The sequence below is a fragment of the Coturnix japonica genome, chromosome Z (assembly GCF_001577835.2).
Source record: "Coturnix japonica isolate 7356 chromosome Z, Coturnix japonica 2.1, whole genome shotgun sequence".
Classification (NCBI taxonomy): domain Eukaryota; kingdom Metazoa; phylum Chordata; class Aves; order Galliformes; family Phasianidae; genus Coturnix; species Coturnix japonica.
This window is the reverse complement of record NC_029547.1, coordinates 10,501,135-10,521,094: the sequence shown is the minus strand read 5'-3', so window position 1 is coordinate 10,521,094 and position 19,960 is coordinate 10,501,135. Positions and strand designations below refer to the sequence as shown.

The window sequence follows — 19,960 nt, the reverse complement described above, 5'->3', positions numbered from 1 at the left end:
CTCTTTACCAGGTGCTCAATCACTGGTTCTGATCCTAGCCTAACAGTTTCCAGACAGTATTGTTATTGTCTGATATCTAATTAATTAAAGCATGTTTATCACTTGAGTAGACTGTTCATTTCTAAACGAGATGTATTGTATCATGAATTTCATCTTCCTGTAGTGGAAAGTATTCTTTACTAAGCTTAAAATATAAAATTAATGTGACTGTAAATTTGATAGACCGCTTTCAATTATGTGTGCCACAATAATCCATGTTTTTGGTAAATTGAGTTGCAAGTAAAGATTAGTGTATCTATTAAAATAGCTGGCTCTGTGTCAGAAAATATCGGAAGCAGAAGTGCAAGAGAACAAACTGCAGATGTAGTATGATCGTGTGTAATCTTTCTCAGGCCCGTAGGAATGGATATCTGCTGCTATTGATAGGCTTATTATATATCTGAGCTAGTACATTGGATAGTACTCTGTTGGGCTGTAGGGAATTGATAGCCCTAAACACAAGCTCTGCAGGCAGCTGTTCTGGCCTTGCTTTATTAGTTATGCTTGCATCATATATTTCACTGTTCTTTATAAAAGTACTGATGTTCTGTTTAGATGTTTATGCGTGTTATTTCATATCCCTGTTATTTCATATCCCTGTTACATAAACAGCCAGGGAATCACTTTGAAGCTCGTGCTTTCGTGCTTGAAGGTTTCTAATTCTTCTGAGTTTGCAAAGACAAACCAATGCTTATTAGTCAGAAAGCAAAATGTAAGGCAAAAATATTTCTTTTTTCTGCTGGTAGTCAGACAAACTGGTGTGGGGCTTTTTTGTTTGTTTGTTTTTGTTTGGTTGGGTTTTTTTGTTTGATTGTTTTTTAAATTTATAATGCAAAAGACTAAAAAAAAAAAAAAAGTTGACTTCCAGTTTTTCTTGTTTCTTTTCTTTCTTTTTTTTTTTTTTAATGTTTTGCTTCTTGAGATACAGGTTGATTGTCCTATGGCGGTTCTTGTATAAAAGAGTGGTTTGCTACTGGATCCTGCTGAACAAAAAAGCATACAAGAGTTCAGAAGAAGAGACCATTGTCTCATTGCTCTTGAGCCATGTACAAGCAATTCTTCAGTCTTCAGGAGTGATATTAGAACAACACTACAAGATTAATTCTATAGCTGGTTAGTACTTTGAAAAGAACTACAACAGTTAGTAGCTGAACAATTAGCTATACAGTAAAAAAGTATACACAAGAAAAGGTTAAACATGAAATAATTTTACAACTTTTTTTTTTTTTTTTTTTTTACAGTGGGAAAAAAAAAAAAAAAAGCAACAACCTGACTATACATCATAAGAAATCTGAATACATAGAAAATGTTTTTCCCCCAGTAATAAACTACTGTGGAACTTGAAAACTGACATTTCCAACTATGTATGCTAATTATAATCTCGTTGTGTATAACTATGCAAAAAAACCTTTTAGGAGTGATCATTACCCAAATCGATTTTTTTTCATTTAATAGCAACATAGCAATAAAGAAGGAGAGGTGTGTGGAGGTGAAAGGCACATCCACGAGTCATCTTTCCTTAGATATACTAGAATTATTTACCACTGACAATAAATAATAATAAATAATTGTATTATTTTACTTTTCTTAAACCTGTAATTCTGAAGTGTGTGTATTTTACAGATGTACAACGGTACCTGTATAGAATTTTTATTTATTATATGTTTGATTTTCATAGGTGAGGAGAAATTCCTTTTAGGCTCATATGGAGAATCTGTGGATGTTTGGAAAAGATGTCTTTGTGAAATCAAGGCAAAGGGTAAGGAGTGAAATCTTTTTGCTGGTGATGGGAGGGGAGAGTGTGTGTTGTCACTGTGTACAGTTAATCTTGATACTCTGCTGCCCTTTCTAAAAAGGGATGCAAAACAGACAAGGGATACACATTTCAATTTATGTCAGAGTTTGAATAGGAACCAGACAAAAGTTATGTTGAGAAAAGTCTTTGCATTTCCACACTGATAGCAGTTTTCCTATGCCTGTAGAGTATTCAGTACAGGAGAATTCTAAATATGTTCCTCTGAGCAACTGAGTAACAATGAAAAACTGATGGACAGAGTCAATGACAGTGACTGTAAAATCAAATTTAGTAGTAGTTAAGGATAAACAAGGCAAATTAAAATTTATGATAGGAATTTAGGAGGCGTTTTGAAGCAGATGTTCTGGAACTTCTTCCCAGGCGTCATAAGATTTGTTTTTTTAGTTAATTAATGTAAAGAGTATATTGTGCAGAAAGAAGTGAGGATACTGAAAGCCTTGTGAATCTCAAAGCAATCTCTTTGTGTTTTAGGCAGCCCTTCGTTAAAGGATAGGTTTTCTTGAGCTGTCCTGTCTTTGTTTCTTCACAATTATATACTGTATTTTTTAGAAGACTGCCAGATCTCTAGAAATGAAATCAGTATGGGTTATAATTAACTTACTAGTAGCTTGTAATTTGAAGGAAGATTGTGTATCATAGAACAACTGCTCCTCATTTCTACTCTATTTGTGTAGGTATATTTCTGGAAGAGGAGGAATACTTAGTTTAAGACCTGCTGACTTTTTTTTGGGGGGGTACTGTTTCCTTTTGTAACTGGTCTATTACTTATTCATTTGTGTTTTAATGCAGGAGGAAAAAGAGCATGTTTTCTTCAGAGTAGATATTACCTTGCTTTATTATTTTGCCACCTATATCATTATAACTTATGTGAGGCTCAAGGACTCTGTGATCATCTGGTAGGAGAGATTCTAAGGCGATCACAGCTCTCAGTAAGTCAGATGGAAGATTTTTCAGGTATGTTTATATTACATAAAACTGGTTATGCATGTTCATACTGTTTGGATAACCTTATGTTTAATTTATATACCCACACAGACATTATAACGCCTTTTTTTTTTTTTCCTTGGTCTGAAGCCTGATTTGTGTTTTAAGTTACTTAAAGATATTTTTCAGATTTTCAGATGTCCTTGTTGGAGTAAACAGTCAAACATCTTTCACTTCATAGTGAAAGTGAGTCCTGTTAAAATAGTCTGAAGAAAATACTTTGCATAAGAAAAGTAATGGGACATGGTGCAATTTCTTTTTGTATTGATCTGACTTTTTTTTTAAGATATAGTATGCAAAAATAGTTGATTTAAGATTAGTCAGCAATCTGAAGTCATAATAAAGTCATTATGTGGCATCTGAGTACCCAAATTTGAAGTTTTTGATTCAGCTCTGGTCTGAACATGGATATTAGAGGTCCATTTCTAGTCATTATAAAGTCAGTATAAGTCTTTTAGTATAACAGGTAATTTGTGAAAAAGGTGTAGCTGTCAAGTCCTGAAAACTTATCAATGACTTAAATAATACTATAATTTTTGTTAATAATATTTTTTTAAGTTAAAACAATTTTATTGTTCAAATTTAAACAATTTTCTTTCATGTTTTGACATCTGTTTTACTTGTTTTTAGACACTAAGTATTCTCAGCATGAACTGTGGATGTTAACAGATGTTCATACTGAAACTGCTATGGCTGTGATTCGATCCATGGCTCGATTCATGGCTGCTTATTTCACAAATCAGCTACTCTATATCTTTCCCCCACACAATGTTGATATCCTGCATCCACTTCACATCAAACCAGGTATTTTCTTTAAAAGCAATTTAATTTGCTGCATTTCACTTGTACGTCTTTTTCATGTTGTCTGTTTTTTGGGGTTTTTTTTTTGTTGTTGTTGTTGATTTATGATTTCAGTATTATTAACTGTAAAGATAGAGTAACTTATTTATTCCAGATATTTCGGTTAAGCAGTGTCAATGTCTCTCTGTGAAATTAACATTTTTTATTGTTCTTCATTTTGTTTTTCTTCTAACATTTTATTGTTCTTCATTCTCGAAAATATTTTGCTAATAAAGTTAGTAGTCTGGGGAAAATTGAGTTATGTAAACCATAGTTTAATTACTTTTTTACATCTCCACTGAAAAGAGTCTGACCCCATAGTTTCAGCTGTCAGGCGAGTGCTCACCACCGTTCACTGCTGCTCTGGCTGAGATCAAGTGCCTTGCCTGTGCAAACTGCAGTGCAAACTGTTTAATACAGTATTACTCCCAGAAAAGAGAAAGTGGGCCGCCTTCCTGCAAGCCCTCCTGCATGAACTGCAGGGTAAACTGCTGTGCCACATTCAATAAGATCCGCCCTGAGCCTTTTCTAGGCTATACAATCTGAACACTCACAACTTTTCCTCATAGGAGAAATGCAATAGTCCCCTAATCATCTTAGATTGCTTAGATTTTCTGAGACGTTTTTTAATGTATTGACAATTTTAATGTTTATATACTGCAACAGGAAGTGGTATGTATGCCTTCACAGTCTTTGAAAATAAATGTTATATTATGTTATATTATTGCACGCACCACATTACTAAGCAGGAAAATACTGATCTCAGTCTTATATCACAGCATGATCTGCATCTGCCAGCTGCAGATAGACCCTTTCGTGTCTCTAATAGAGAGCTCAGTAAGAATCAAAAAACAATATGAATGTATGAGTTCTTCTCATTCATCTTACAGCACTGAGGTCAATATAAACTTAATGTGTTTTTCTGTGTCTTAGATACATCTCCTCGTATTATTCCACTGCAACACCATCTGGTTACAAGAGCTGTCAGAGATCAGAACCTTTCATCTGTGTGGACAGTAGTATATGCTCTTGACTTGTTCTTTGTTGGGGGACTTATTCCAGAAGCTGTTTGGTTAACACACAGACTTGGTGACTGGAAACTCTCAGTCTCAATTGGTGTGGCCTACACTCTATACTGTCAGAACTCTGATGAATTCACAAGGTAAAATAGAGCTTGGAATTGGTATAATATATTTTGTTACTGAGCTCTATTTGTATTAACTTATTTTAACAACATATCCTTTTTTCTCAAAAATTTCTGTTCTCAGATTCCTTGTATCTGTGGGACCTAACATGTTACAATTAGCTACTTTGAATTACATTTTCTTTTTGAAGACTATCTGTAGTTTTTGTTTTTAAAGAGCTGTTACTTACTGTGCTTTCAGACTGAAAATCACAGAGCATCATCTGCCATTAAGCTTATCACCAGTGCAGACTTTTCAGGAAAAACTACAGTCTTTGCTAGGGCAACCAGCTACTTCTGAAACAACAACTGAAGAACATATTAAATACAAGCAGTTTACAGGTACCTAATGTTATGAGAATTCATGATTATTTTTCATGTCACTTCACTGCTTATTCTATGCCGTTCACATTCACACTGCATATTACATGTGGTCTTGAAAAGAAATTACTTTCTCTGTGTATGTTGATATTATAATATATACAAATACTGTAATTTTGTATGTGTTTGGGTTTGACTTATCATTTTTAAAGTTGAGCCCATGGGCAATTTTGTCCATGGTTCAAGGAAGACAATACATTCATAACTTACATGCAAAAGTTTTTCATATGTCATCCTTTGTCATCCCTGTAAATCCATGTAATCTCTTGTTCTTCACATATATTAGCCAAAACTTATTTGACTGTATTTTGGATTTACTTAAGCTTGGAAGAAAACTAATGCTTCCTTAAAACAAAGAGTGCAAAGCAAATGCAAGTGTCAGCAAAATTAGATTAGAATGATTTATTTTCAGCATTTTAAAGTACAAGGGTCCAGATCTCATCACATCTCAGAGGTAAGGCCTCACTAACTCCATTAGACCTAACAACTAGCAAGGCTGAAAGTTTATGCCCATGAGGCACATGCACAAACAAGTAAACATAAACTCTATGTATGGCTTGCCATGCCTGGTAACTGCATATAGGCACTGTTTAGGCAAATGCAGTGCATGTCAACACTTAATCCTGTTTCTGCCTCTTGCTGCTTAGGATGAAGGTCCATATATTTAAAAGTGTATGTACAGTGTGGATACCTCCAGTAGCTAGCTTTGAACCTACTAGCTAGACCCTGGATTACTAGTCTGTGGTGTTACTGACTCCTGCATGGCTGTGTCCCTAAAACCCAGTCCCCACACTAGTTTCTAATACATACTCATTCACCACCTTACTGGAAGTTGGCCATGGATTTACAGTCCATCCAGTAACTAGGTGTATGGTCTGCTGTCTTCCCATGTGCTTAGTCACTAGAGATGCTCAGACAGCTCTTGAGGCTTCACCTGATCCTTACAGTAGCCAGTTTCTCCTGTGGTCTCATGCTTAGAGTCACATGTGCACTGGCACACTCCCCACTTCTCTGGCTGCTGGTCAGGACCACTTTGTCTTTCCAGTATCTAGTCACCTTGTCTTGCCCTTATTACCACAGAAACAAGTAGGTCTCCCAGTTGGTCTCTCCAGCAGTTGTCCTCCCTGGTACCTGTATTAGCTGCCAATTCCTTCACTCTTGGTCACATGAAAGTGAGATACACTCACTCCAATCTCTTAGAGCATTCTGCCTCCTTGTCAGCATGACTTGATACTCACACAGGCTCATTTGTTCCTGTTGCTGGCACAGTGGGCAATAGTCCTACTGCTGTTACTGGTTCTTGAACTCCTATGTGCTGACAAACAGGGTAGTGTCTCTCCCTCGGGAAAATATGCATATGCTGACAGGTCCCAGAAGTGGTAAGGCTAGCACAACGCAGTGCCTTGCCTTCACTGTCTTTCATAAAGATCCTCTAATGAGGCCTGGACAATCCCAAAGAGTTCTTCTCTGCATTCTATAGCATGACCTTTCCCTCTTGTACGAGATGACTGTTCAAAAGATACTCAAGAGTGCCACTCCTATTGGCTCATCTTGATGGATTTCATTCCTTGTGTATTTTGATGTGTGTTTCTCTCACTGTAATTAAGTTTTTTATTGCATAGTGAGCATTCAGTTCTCTAGGAACACACAGAGACAAGACTTTCACAGGTTGATTTTTTTTTCTTCCTTTGACAGTCCTATGAGTAGACTGGTCTGGGTATTATTCAGGTTCTCCCACCTACTCTTGGTCACTCTGCTCCATTGCATGCATGGCAAATGAGGTTTTTATCACATAAAAATATTGTCTAATTATAACACTTCACTGCTAAAATTCCTCCATTTAGCTAGATAAACTTTACAGAAAATTATTGTCATTATCTCTTTTGTATGTGTTTTGAAAACCTTCTTTAAGTCTCTGCTATGATTGTTAATAATAAGGTGTACAGTCTTTATCTTCTTTATGTGAACAAACTATTAGAATTTATCCTAGGCAAATGCATGGCTGAAAAGTTGACTTCTGCATATTGAAAGGCAGTAGCTTCTCCCTTAACTTGGCAAAAAGTAAAGTTGACTATTGATTAAAATCTTATACAAGTAGGTGTGATGTATACACTGTAATAAATGAATTCTGAAAATAGGGCTATGTAATTTTGGAATAAATGACATTTAATGAGTCGATTAATTTATTTCTGTGATTAATATTTTATAGATCCAATTGAAGAAGAGGATGCAGATGTCCTTTATAGTTCAGTACAGGAGCTACTGAAAGCTGCTGTTATGGCAGATGCTGATATTCTCTCAGAGACATTTCAGCTTTTGATAGATTCTGTAAAGGATCTTAGTAGAAAATTTTGTGGTCTAATTCCAGATGGGCTTTATCTACCAGCACCACCATTATACTGTCCTCAGCCAGCTTCTCTCAGTGAAGTGAGTGTGCCAGAAATTTAGTTGTTCCATGTTTGAATGTATTTATGAAATAATCACCTGTATTTTTGTTCATTTCAGCTTATTTTTCTGTCTGATGTTTTTCATTTGCTGAAGTAGTGATAAGAAAGTTCATGTACCTTTCTTGTGGGTTTTTGTTTTGGTTTGGTTTTCATTGGTTGGTTTTTGGTTGTTTTTGTTTTCTCCCCCTAAAGAATCTGTGCTTTTAAGAGGAATGCAAGGGATTTACTCTTAGGAGCAAAAATGGTATTTAGATGGAGTTACTTATAATTATTTCTGATTAAATGTTCTTTATAATTTTTGGCTTGGATTTTCTATTTTTCAGGAGGACTGTAATGATTTTATTTTAAAAACTGAGAGAGAAAATCGACAGAAAGTGTCAGGAGTTCTTCAGCGAATTATCTTGCTCTTCCGGGCCTCTTCTTGTTCCTGTCCTGCAGCACAGTGGTATATTTCACAGCTGAAGCGGGGAAGAAAAGTTATGCAAAAAGTAAGCATTTAATTTGTAGAGTTTATCTTCATAATTTGATTATCCATAATAGATATTACTTGATCTACTTGATATTTCATAGAATTGACTCCTTTCTGTACTTCCTTGGTAAAGTACAAAATTATCTATATTTACATTTGAAAGAAACAAGCAAATTCTGATTAGGAGCAGCAGCTTCTTGAAATTCTGTTTCAGATCAATTTAGGGTTGATTATTCAACAGAGAACTTCAGGTGAAATGACCTTGCTTCACAGAGCACAGAGCTCGGAATGTCTTGCTCTACTCAAGTGTATTTTGTATGCATAGAACCAAGCTTGGAATATATTGATAAGTTTTTGGTGTATCAGCTCAGGACTTTTTTTATTATTGTGAATTACTGGTTGACTTAGTAGAGAAGGGTGTATGTGTCTAAATCTTCCTTCAACCTCTCAGTAGATGTAGTAGAGAGCTACATTGAGAATAGACAAATAAATACTGCTTTCTTTTTATTCATTTAATGGTTACGCAGAGGCTTAGTGCTAGCAGTGGAAAATGGTCAGAAGCAGCAACTGAAACAGGAGGGATATGTATTTGCTCTTATGTTTCAATGTACCATGCAATGGAAAGGATTTTGTTTGCTGTAGCTTATGCTAAACATGATGATTTAAATGAATTTTCAAAATACTGATTTGAAGGAAAAGGAAAGCTAGCTTAAAGGAATTCTACTGATCTTGGTAGTATTTTGCTAATAACTGAGAGGCTGGCATTTAGAAGTGATGTATTAAAATTTTTAACTTGTTTTTATTTCCATTTTGACGTATAAAGAACATTTGTTGACACAAAAATTAGCAAATCATATCAAAATAATTGATTGTTTACCTTCTGTCTATAGATTCGAATGAAAGGATCTCTTCCTTCACTGAGCCCATTCCCAGACACTTTGCTTCGTTACTGCAATTTTCGTACTACTTTCTGTTCTGAATCTACATCTTCTGGAGACCATCAGCTTGATGATATTTCCTGTAAAATTTTAGGTCTGTATGGAATAAAATAGAGTGATTTATAGGTGAGAAAAAACACATAGGTTCCATAGGTGCACAGAATCTCAAATCAGAATTACACTGCATTGCGTGTAGAAGAAAATGCTCTTTCTAGCTCTGAATTATGTTAGTTATCAAGACACGAAATCCCAAAGTTCCTGTGCTAGATTGTGTCATCCTCCATCCCTGGAGGATGTAGTACCTGATGTAGTGAATGGCAGTCTGGCCTGCAACAACTGAAACTAGATGATCTTTGAGGTCCCTTACATAATAAACCAGTCTATGATTTTATAATACAAACCTGATGAACATGAAAGCAAAACAAAACAAAACAAGAGCTAAAAGAGGTAAAACAAATTCCTTTCTTCTAGCTGAAAATCTTAAGCTGTGTTATTTTGTTTATTTCAATAGTGTCTTACCACATTGCATGTTCTTCTCATAGGTTGGTTCCGAGAGCTGTGTGCATTGTGCTGGATGCTGCATGTTCGTGAAAGATTATCTGACAGTTGTAGGCGGTACCAAGCTGCAAGGGAAAATGCAAACATCCACAAGGTGATTACATTACTAATGTAGTAGAGATACACTTCAATTGCATACAACTATGAGAATAATCACATTTGCTGTATATTTCTGTGAGGACTCTTACTTGCAAAGGACAAAATTAATGTGATGTTAAGTGTGCAGTAAGTACTTGCTGCAGAATACTGTTGTACGTGTGCACTAAAACTTCCTACTGCTTTTTTCTGATTGATTTTTGCTTGGTATTCAGCTCAAGTAACAAAGACAAATACTGCCTGAAGTACAGTAGTTTGTATGCTTGCTGGCTAGTTAAAGTATTTGATATATTTATTTTTCTGCCTTAGTTGTTTTGAGTACTTCCTGATCAATTTGTATTTAACATACAGTTTTACTGTGCATAAAGCAAGTTTTATGATAGAGGTCAGGCCTTAGTGTTCAAAAGAATAATGAAAAATATGAAAACTTGCTTAAATCTCTTGCTCGCAATAAAGAAGTCACTATCACCTTAAGTGAAATGATTTAGTAATTATTGTAATCCAGTGTGTTTAATCAACTACAGATGATTTAACCAAATTTTTAGGTGTTACTCTGAAGGGACTGAAACATGCTCTTCAGCAGGATATAAACTGAATTGGTTTTATAGAATGTCTTTTGTTTTATAATATAAATTATGGTCCTTTGTGACTTCAGTCTGCTTCCTACTTTTCCTCTTCCTCTCAGAATGTTACATTAGTTGATTATATATTATCCAGGAAAGAATTGCTGGTTTGCAATCTTTCAGTAACTTAGATGAAATATGTTGTTTGTTTAAATTTATGTTGTTATAGCAAGTGTTTTTTAGGATCTTAAGAAGAATGAATGTGATGCCTCCACAGTTGAGCATTGTCTGAATGCTGCAGAATGGGCTTGCAGAATGCTTCCTTTCTGCAGGTTCATGAATGTTGAAGAATTAGTTCAAGATATAATTCTGAGCCTGCTTGGAGAACTGCCTCCAATCAGAAAGGTAAAGGAAATTAAAGCTAGAACAGAAGCAGTAGATATTATCACAGATGTTTTTTTTTCTTGTAAATGCTACTGGTTAGACTTTCTGATGGTGTAAGTTCTGTTGGAAATTCTCTGTGAAATACTTCAAAAGAAACTTTGTTTTGTACAGGTGGCAGAAATTTTTGTTAAAGCTTTTCCTAATCCTGAAGATGTACGAGTTCCACTAAGAGATAAATATCATAGTCTTCAGCAACGACTCAGACACTGTACTGTTCAAGGTAATGTGCATCCTTCTATAAGAAATACTAAATGAGCATTCTTTTTTATCTTGGTCATTAACCAGTTATTATAATCTCAGAGGACTGTGACTGACTGATAAGAAGGTATTATTAGTGCTCATAAATATCTAAAAGTGTGGCTGTCTAGAGGAAGGGGTCAGGCTCCTTCTGTTGTTGACCAGCAACAAAACAAAGTCAGTGGGCACAAACTGGAACACAGGAATTTTTGTCTGAACATGAGGAACAACTTACTTTGAGGCTGACAGAATGCCTGAGTAAGTTGCCAAGAGAGGTGGTGGAATCTCCATCTCTGAAGAACCCGCCTGGATGCTTTCCAGTGAAATCTACTCTAGTATACCTGCTTTAGCTGCTGGTTGGGCTAGATTATCTCCAGAGGTCCCACCCAACCCCCAACCACTGCAACTGTGTGACTCTTCTTTTATGCCTCAAGTAAAACAGTTATAATTTTTATTTAGACAAATTTAAGAGGATTTTGTGGCAGATTCTTTATTTATAATGTCTTTGCCAATATCAGCATATCATGACATCTCAGTAAATGGTTTTACTCATTTTGTCATATTTGCTGTCAGATTTTTAAATGGCTACAGTTACTGGTGAAGTTTGTTTATATCTCAACCTGAAACAGTAAGTCAAAATCGAGAAATTTGCATTTTAAATCTCTTTTCTTTCTTTGAGCAGGTCCTGAAAGTGACAAAATGATGTCTGTTGTCATACAGGCTCTGGAAAAAGCTAGAATGAAGAACTTGAGACTTGTAATAAGGAATATAGGCCCTATAGAAATTAATGTTTGGGAGCCAGCAGAAGAAGGAGCAGATTATCAGGAGCAACACTATTATGACAGAGACTCACTAGGCACTAGTATAAGCAGAAGCACACTTACTGAACTTGGCAATCCTCAGTTGCATAGTGAGGCTGAAACAGTAGATACACTTTCTGATGCTTTGCTTGATGAAGAAACAAGATTTCATACACCTTTACCTCAAAGGTATGAAAAAGTGGCAGCAGAAAAATCTTACTTAAGAAAAAATACAGTTGTCTTACTGTTCAAGTGAGCTTTTCATCAAATACAATAACTGTTACTTTGAGTAATTTATCAAATGAACAATGATGAATTTCATCAGATCTCAGAACTGATGATATTATGTCAAGCAACATGACTAATACTGTTATATGTAAATTATTTTTAGCTATGTCCAAGTGCATATATGATGTTTCTGAGATCCTGTCTTTGTAAGAGATATGGATTTTATGTTTGATTTTTAATTTGCCACCTTAACATCGTATTAATGTAAGTTTCTTTTTGTTATTCTACTATTTTTAACAAATGAGGAAGAAGAGGAAGTATTGCTCCATTTACTCATTTTTCATGTAAATCTTATTGTTGATCTTGGTGTTAACTCTTTCTTTGTTGTCTAACAGGGAAAGTGAATATCAGAGACAAGGAGAGATAGGTAGCAAAAATGCTACCTGCAAGACAAAAGTTCTTACTTCAAAAACAAAACATATGGAGAAGGCATATAGAAAGGACACTCAGAATCAGTATAGTTTGCCTGTAGTCGGTGCATGGGAATTTGAACGTGATGATGAAGAGTATGTTAATTTCCTAGAGCTCTTTCTGAGCTATGTTCTTGAGAAAGATCTGTTAAAGTACAATGACCACAGAATTCCATTTCTTACAAGCTTTTCTGGACTTCTTCAAAAACATGAATTAAACTCTCTCTTTTTTGAGATTCATACAACACTAAAACGTCGACAAGCCAAAACAAGAAGCCAAAGTGTGTTTAGAGCAGGGTCTTGCTATACTGTCACCCTGACGTCCTACAATCCTGAAACAGTTTCTGTCCACGGTATAAGCCAAAATGTTCTGGAAAATCCAAACATTGTACAGTCCACTATACAGGCAGCAGAACCTTCTGTGCATAACACAAACAAAGAACTTAAAGGATTATTTGGTTTAAAACGCAACTCAATTTACAGAGCTCAGAGTGACAATCAAGAAGTAACTATTGCATCAGCAAGCCAGATTGTTCCTAAAGATAATTCCTGCACACTACAAACTCTGACAACTTCTAAATACGTGTACAAAACTGCTCATTTTCCTGATACTGTACCAGGAGAAGAACTAGCAATAGAACTGACAGGTAAATTTAGCAATATTGCAAGATTACTTGAGTGGATGATCAGATGGTCTGACAGGAGACTGCTGCATGGTTCCAAGAAACAAGATTCCATAGAGGAAGGTCCTCCAATGATACGTGTGAAAACATCAGCAGCTGCTGTCATTACTTCCTTATGGCTGTTAGAACAGTTGTGCAAAGATGGAAAACAAGCAAGGAGTGTAACATTTAAGGTAAAAAAAGGGATGGAATAAGAATCACTTTATGCCAGCAAACAGAGTTGTACACATCTTTTACCTTATAGTTTGATTCTTGGTAAGAAAAGGAGTACTGATCAATAGTCTTTAAGTGGGGAGTTGTTCAGAAAATAGATATTTTACATGAGTACCAGAATTCTGGAAAAACTTCAGTTGAAGATGAAAATCCTCATTTAGAAGTCATATTTAAGATTGTTTAGGTAGTTATCACAGTATTTAAGTGAATGCTTAAAAGTTAAATCACAGTGTCTATTCTTATGTAAAGAAAGCCAAAATTGGTTACAGAGTATTGGAAAAACAAGACAAATAATTAAAGAATGGCTTGTCAAAGGAAACTTGAATGCAAGCTTATTTGTCCATAAAGGAAAGCACAGTTGTATTTTGACTAAATATAGATTCATGAAAAGTGAACAACTTAGAATTTCCAGCTAACACTGTTAAAGTTGGAGAATTTGAAGAAAAAGAGATTTGCCAGGTGAGTCAGGTACAGTAGTTCTTTATTTCCTATTGGGTGCAGCTAGAATATTTTCCTTCTTTAATTAAGGCTACATGAAATGCTTTGGATGGAGAGGTTTGTGGGGTTTTTTAAGGTCTTTTCTCACAGATCAAGAGAAATTTTTGACTTGTATTTGGTTTCCATATTCTGTTTTCTTGCAATTACCATATATACTTTACTTACAACTTTTTGCCAGAATACTAAGTGTGCTTTGAAGTATGCATGATTATGTAACTTTTTTTTCCTTTCTGTTGTTAATAGAATACAAGTAATGAATGTCTGAAAGAATCTACACCTCTATCAGAAGCTCAGCCTACGTCTGAGAGAAAATACAGAGTAGATGAAGGCACTTCAGCAAGTCCTCCAGCTGATGTCAATAATGTACAGGCCTATGACATCCTCTGTGAAGACGGTTTTGGGTAATTATTTTTTATCTAAGAACTCCAGTTGAGATATCCAGATATCCAGAAGATATCCAGAATGTACATTTTTATGCCTCATAAATCACACAATTGTGACAGTTCTTCTCAAATTAACGACCAAATCTCTTACAATAAATATTCACAAGAACTTAATGTTTTTGATATTGTATTCTGTGATCCTTTTATTTCTCATAATATTTAGAAAAAATCTTATGTTTACTGTTTAAACATAAATAACACTGTTGGAAGGTGAAGTCTTGAATAATGTCATATAAACTGTTGCAAGACTTCACTCTTTATAGAACTTCTGTAATTGAGAAAAAGATAAAATGGGACTAAGTATCTACCTTCCCTAGACATACCTCTAGGTAGCAAATAAGATGCATATGAATTGAAATGTACATCATTGTTTATACAGGTAACAATGTGGAAATGCAGTTTGGATTTTTGATTTAATAAATAACATTGTTTTCTCAAATAACAAACTGTATAGGAAGAGAGAGAACCTTCATTCTTTACTTGTGCTGAGATGATACTTCACAATGTTGGTTTTTCTTGGCTTTTTTTGTTTTTGTTTATTTTTTTTCATTTTTTCCCTGGATTCTTAATCTAGCTAGGTTGATGTGTATGTCAGAAAGAAAACTGGAAAAAGGAGTAAATATGTATTTCTTACTATCTTAAACACTTCTGGAGATAGAGATTCTATGAACTGATGGCTTTTGTAACATTTACCTCCATCTGCTGCCATACTAAAGAAATGCAAGATCAGATGCTGGTATTTGAAGACACTGGTGTGTGTTTCCTACAAATTTAATTTTATTTTTTATCATAAAGGAAGTTTCTGTGAGGGACATAAATGTATCTTAGACAGATTATTTTAAAGTCACAGAGCAATTTATGCCTTCCATTTTCTTTTTGGTAGGTCATATGTGTTGTTTATATGTTTCCAAAGACCATCTCAAGGGCTGTCCCATTAATGTCAGTAAAATGTTACCACTATTCAAAAAAATAGTATTTATCTCAGTTTAAGTAAAATTCATAGGGGAACTTCATATGATTATTTTGCAGCAGTGTTTATTTTTCAGTTATACTGCAGTCTGAGAAGGACAATATATTTAAATTAAGTCTGATATTTAAGTTACTTTCATTGTTAAATATCTTTTTTAATTCCTATGATCAGCATGTCTACAAAATCAAAATGTTTTGATAAGAAGGAAATTAAACATGGGAATTGTTGTCTACCTCATGTGACTGAAGATCTTAGTAAAGTTGAGCCATTTCTTCAGGAGGAGTCAGACTTAACATCACAAATTGAAGGTTTGTGTTTATGCTATATTCTTGTACTGTTGTACATGTAGCAAACAGTGGGAGCTTTGCCTAAGTAGAATTATATATTCCTTACATGCCACATCAGTAGTAAAAGCACAAACTATGAATTTGCTGGAAGATGTCTCAAGCCCTTTTCTTCCCCAATAGGGAAAAAGTGGACTAATGTAAACCAGCTGACAGAAGCTGTATAACAGTACTGTATGTCATGTAGTTTTCTGATTTAGAACAATTTTGTTTCTTTTTGTAGAATTCTTTGAGGAACCATTTGAAACTCCAAAGAGCTCCAATAGCTCTGTCAGGATCAAACCTGGAAAGGCAAGTTATTGTCTTGTGTAGAGAATTCCTCAGTGTAATTTAGAATTTAGGTCTTGGTGGAATTCTTTTCTATTTAAATCAATAATAAAAATCATTAGTACTTGAACAGTAGTAAAGTGAGATCTACTCTAAATGCTTTTCAATATTGATTCAGTGTTTATAAAACTCAGTATGTGTCTGCCTATCTGTACAGATTTATAACTATGTTGCATAAAAGGTTGTGCACCACAGTGTGTAAAAATCTACCATTATGTATGCGCAGATATGTACACACAGATATGTAAACTAAACAGAAAAACAAAAACAAAAAGCAACCGAAAAGCCCAAACGGATGGTCTTCTGGTTAAAAGAATTTTATATGTATTTTGTTTACCATAGCTAGCTGTATTACAGCTTATGGCTTGGAAGTTGTCACAGGGTGACTAAGTAATGACCTTTATGACTTGTTTGTTTGCTTGCTTACCTGCTTCTAAATTAAATGTATAAAGGTGTATTATTTGTTGGGGTCTGAAAAGTCAGTTTAGATCCATAAATAAGCCTTGTTCTCATGCATCATCTTCTGAGAAAAGTCTCCTGTCTTTGAAATGGGCTAAGAACTGTTATGAACAAATGTGGATTGCAACAGCATCAGCTTACTTTCCTGTAGTACTCTGGATTTAGTGCTTTTAATAGAATTACAACCAGTAAAAGAATTGTGATTTTCAGTTCCCCACTATGTATTACTGCATGCTACTACAGTGAATCTGTGGCATATATGAAGTCCTGGATGTTTTTCTTAGTTTGTGCATAGCTTCTTTATATAAAGTTTGTTTCCCCATTTTCATCCTTAATAGGAGGCGTAAGATTAGCAGACTTGATTTCCAGGATATTGCATTTGGATACAAACATGAAAATAGAAACAAATAATAACCAATTAAAATAAATAAATAAATAAACATTTGGGTGGAATTATTAGGGTGTCTCCAAATACCTAAGCTACAACTGTCCTCTGATAAGTGTGTAATTTTATTATTTTTGTCAAATTTATTTAAATGGCTGTTTAATGAAAAATGTGTTTAACTGAAGCTAATAAAATAACAACTCATTGAAGCAGAAAGGGTATATAAAAATTTACAAGTTCAGACTGATTTTTTTGCATTCCAGAACATCTTTAATTCAGCTGTAAATAGTCTACAAGAGGACCAAAAGATGAAAAAAGCAGAGGAAAGAAAGGCTGAACAGAATGTGTGAGAGACTTTTTTTCTAATTTCCCTTCACCTTTGTTAAAAAACAATTAAAATAGTTTTGCTAATTATGGGATTCAGTCAAATATGTATGGGTTGTTACTAATTGTAGGAGCAAACTCATAGACTGGAACAAAATTTCAGTCATGTTCTATTTCCTTGAATAGCATTTAACATATACAAGGAGCTGGGTGGATTAATGGTTAGTTTAGAAATGAGCAGGTAATACAGTCATGGTTTGTGGTAAGGGCTGTATTTTCTTTTGGGTTGAAGTATATAACTGGAGAAGTTTTCAAACTGAAAATTCTTCTCTGAATTTGGAGTAGTATTTTCAGACGAAGTACAGGGTAGAGTTACTATTATGGGAAATTTAATTGTTAATTTGTTAAACAATTTAAAAGAAAATGATGAAAATGTACATAGGTGGTATATATATACATACATATAGGGAGGGAGAGAGGGAGATATTTTACATAACCTAAATTCAAGAAATGTACAATTTTGGCTTGTTTTAAATTTAACGTGAGCTAGATGTATATTTTAAGATATCTTTACATTTAAAATAAAATGTATATAAATTTATAGAAACAATCCATAAGCTTGATTGTCACATCATTAGTTCGAGTTGATTAATGCTTAGTTTAATTTCTTTGAAGCTTTCCAAGGGAAGAAACTGTATTCTAATAATGCAAGGCTTTTTGTTTGCTATGAAGAATATTGGTGTTTGGAATCTTTTTCAATTAATGAGAAATGTAACCACTTTTTTTTTATTATTTTAATCAATTTTCTCTAAGACTTCACCAAATTTGTTTCTCATAACGAAACCTTTGTCAATAATACACAGTACCTGACTTTATTTTAAATTGCATATAAATCCATATTCTGTATGTATAATATTTGTTAAGAACTCAAAAATGGCCAGGTTTAGGGAAATAAACGTTTTCTTATGACTCTGACATTCTTTTTTTTTATTTTTTAGGAATGCAGATTGGGGTCATAATTGCTAATATTAACTGTACTGCTTATTAGATTTTCTCTTCTTCTGACTGCTCAGAGCAACCTGTCTTTTTGCCTGCTGTTTGTGTGAACAGTCAGAACCTTTTCCATGCTTTTGTTTGACTCAGTTTCTGATTGCCAGGGAGACAAACTTGAATGTCAATATTTACCAGCTCAAGTTGCAGCATAATGCAATAATAGAAGCAATTCAGATCAGTATAGCTCTGATAAGGTGGCTTTCAGGTATCATTGCTTGAAATATATAAACCTGTTTGTACATAAAATGGGGAAAAAATAAAAAGCACAACAAATTACTCTAGCCTTTACAATACTTGTATTTTGTTCTATTGTTCTATTTTGAAGCATGACCGAGGTTGCTGCTAGCACCATTTCTCAGTCATTCTCTTTAGAACAAAATTCTGAGGTTCCCAGGTAAGGTAAACCTATGATGTTTTATACAGTTAAAAATGCTGTTAAATTTTTAGTCTCAAGTAACATGATTTTTACCTTTGATTGCAAAATATTTGTACCTGAAAGCTGTAGTATTGAGTAAATTTTCTGGAACATTTTCATGACATAATCCTTGTGAATCACATACTATTGCAGTTTTTACCAGATGTCAAATGAATCAAACTTCTTAAAGTAAAGTACCTGTAATAAGATATAATTATCTCTGAGTAGTTGGAAAAATACACTATTTAATATCATCTGGTATGTCTTTGTCATGTTTTGTTTTGTAGTCTGCAGATTTATTGTTGTTTTTTAATTATCCAAATGGGTAAAGGCACGCTTAGTCATTTAAGTGAAAGTATATCTGCCATCTCTTATATTTCAGCTAATAATGTCCATCTCCATTTTCTCTTACCTTTTTGGTTTTATGACTAACAGGACCTTTTTCTGTCACAGCATTGTTTTCTTCTGTATCTCTAGAAAAGCCAATGTTTCAGACTCACTGTGACTGAAAACTGTAGATCTTATGCCTTTACAGTTACATTTCATTCACGATGTTAGGAAGCACTAGGAAAAAAAGGCATATGTACTCTCCAGTGAAGATTGTGCAGTGTTAATCATTATATTTTCCCATCAGGTTACTTACACTTTAGATAAATCAAGATATTGATATTTTGTAGATTAATTTAAGACAACATACTATAAGTTTTCTGCGATTTTATTCTTTTCATTCCATTCTTAAGTAACATAGAGATTTCTGTAAGTCACGGTCAGCCTTCCCTTGCTGCTGTGTCAAGTTTATCAAGTATTATCTCCAGTACTTCAATCTGTGCAAAAAAGGAAGACAAAGACATCAGGAAAGAAGTCACAACAGAAGAGAAACAGAACACATCAGAAACTGTCAGACACATGCTCCAAGATGAAATGTTTAAGTTAGTTCAGGTGAGAGCAATTCACTGTTGAAAACTTTGTTCACAGTATGAAATGGTGTTTAACATACAGATGGGATAATTACTGTTTTAAAGTATTTGTTTGCTTGTTTTAAAAAATGACTTCTAGTTCCAGGTAACTACTGTGAAAATGTATTTTACACTTAGCTCTTGTTTTTTATTCAAGAAAATTATTAAAATAATGAAAAGCTGAAGGTGTTCTAATTCAAACAGTTCAATGTGCTCCAATTGTGTAGATTAGGAAAGATTCTGAAGCTGGAATAACTTCATAGCTGTGCTAGCAATTAATTTTTATTCACACATTGAAACATAGCTTACATTTACCTAAACTTCACAAAAGAAGTGAAGGAATTTGTCTTACGTTAGCAAAACCTGTCTACAATAGATTTTTAGTGCATTTCCAGTT

At 34.3% G+C, this 19,960-nt stretch overlaps 1 protein-coding gene across 5 annotated transcripts in view; it reads left to right on the top strand.

The window, feature by feature from the left end:
• Positions 1-19,960, top strand: part of CPLANE1 (ciliogenesis and planar polarity effector 1) — a 56,735-nt gene that overhangs the window by 10,823 nt on the left and 25,952 nt on the right. For all 5 annotated transcript variants that reach the window (XM_015848461.2, XM_032441243.1, XM_015848462.2 and 2 more), the window contains 20 exons: positions 968-1,152; positions 1,718-1,798; positions 2,645-2,809; positions 3,470-3,643; positions 4,613-4,841; positions 5,065-5,204; positions 7,453-7,670; positions 8,014-8,178; positions 9,050-9,191; positions 9,640-9,749; positions 10,558-10,719; positions 10,870-10,978; positions 11,678-11,984; positions 12,419-13,349; positions 14,131-14,288; positions 15,472-15,608; positions 15,868-15,935; positions 17,079-17,161; positions 18,518-18,586; positions 19,348-19,546. In XM_015848461.2, coding sequence (XP_015703947.1) covers positions 968-1,152; positions 1,718-1,798; positions 2,645-2,809; positions 3,470-3,643; positions 4,613-4,841; positions 5,065-5,204; positions 7,453-7,670; positions 8,014-8,178; positions 9,050-9,191; positions 9,640-9,749; positions 10,558-10,719; positions 10,870-10,978; positions 11,678-11,984; positions 12,419-13,349; positions 14,131-14,288; positions 15,472-15,608; positions 15,868-15,935; positions 17,079-17,161; positions 18,518-18,586; positions 19,348-19,546 — 3,832 coding nt within the window. The remainder of the gene's footprint in view (positions 1-967; positions 1,153-1,717; positions 1,799-2,644; positions 2,810-3,469; positions 3,644-4,612; positions 4,842-5,064; positions 5,205-7,452; positions 7,671-8,013; positions 8,179-9,049; positions 9,192-9,639; positions 9,750-10,557; positions 10,720-10,869; positions 10,979-11,677; positions 11,985-12,418; positions 13,350-14,130; positions 14,289-15,471; positions 15,609-15,867; positions 15,936-17,078; positions 17,162-18,517; positions 18,587-19,347; positions 19,547-19,960) is intronic.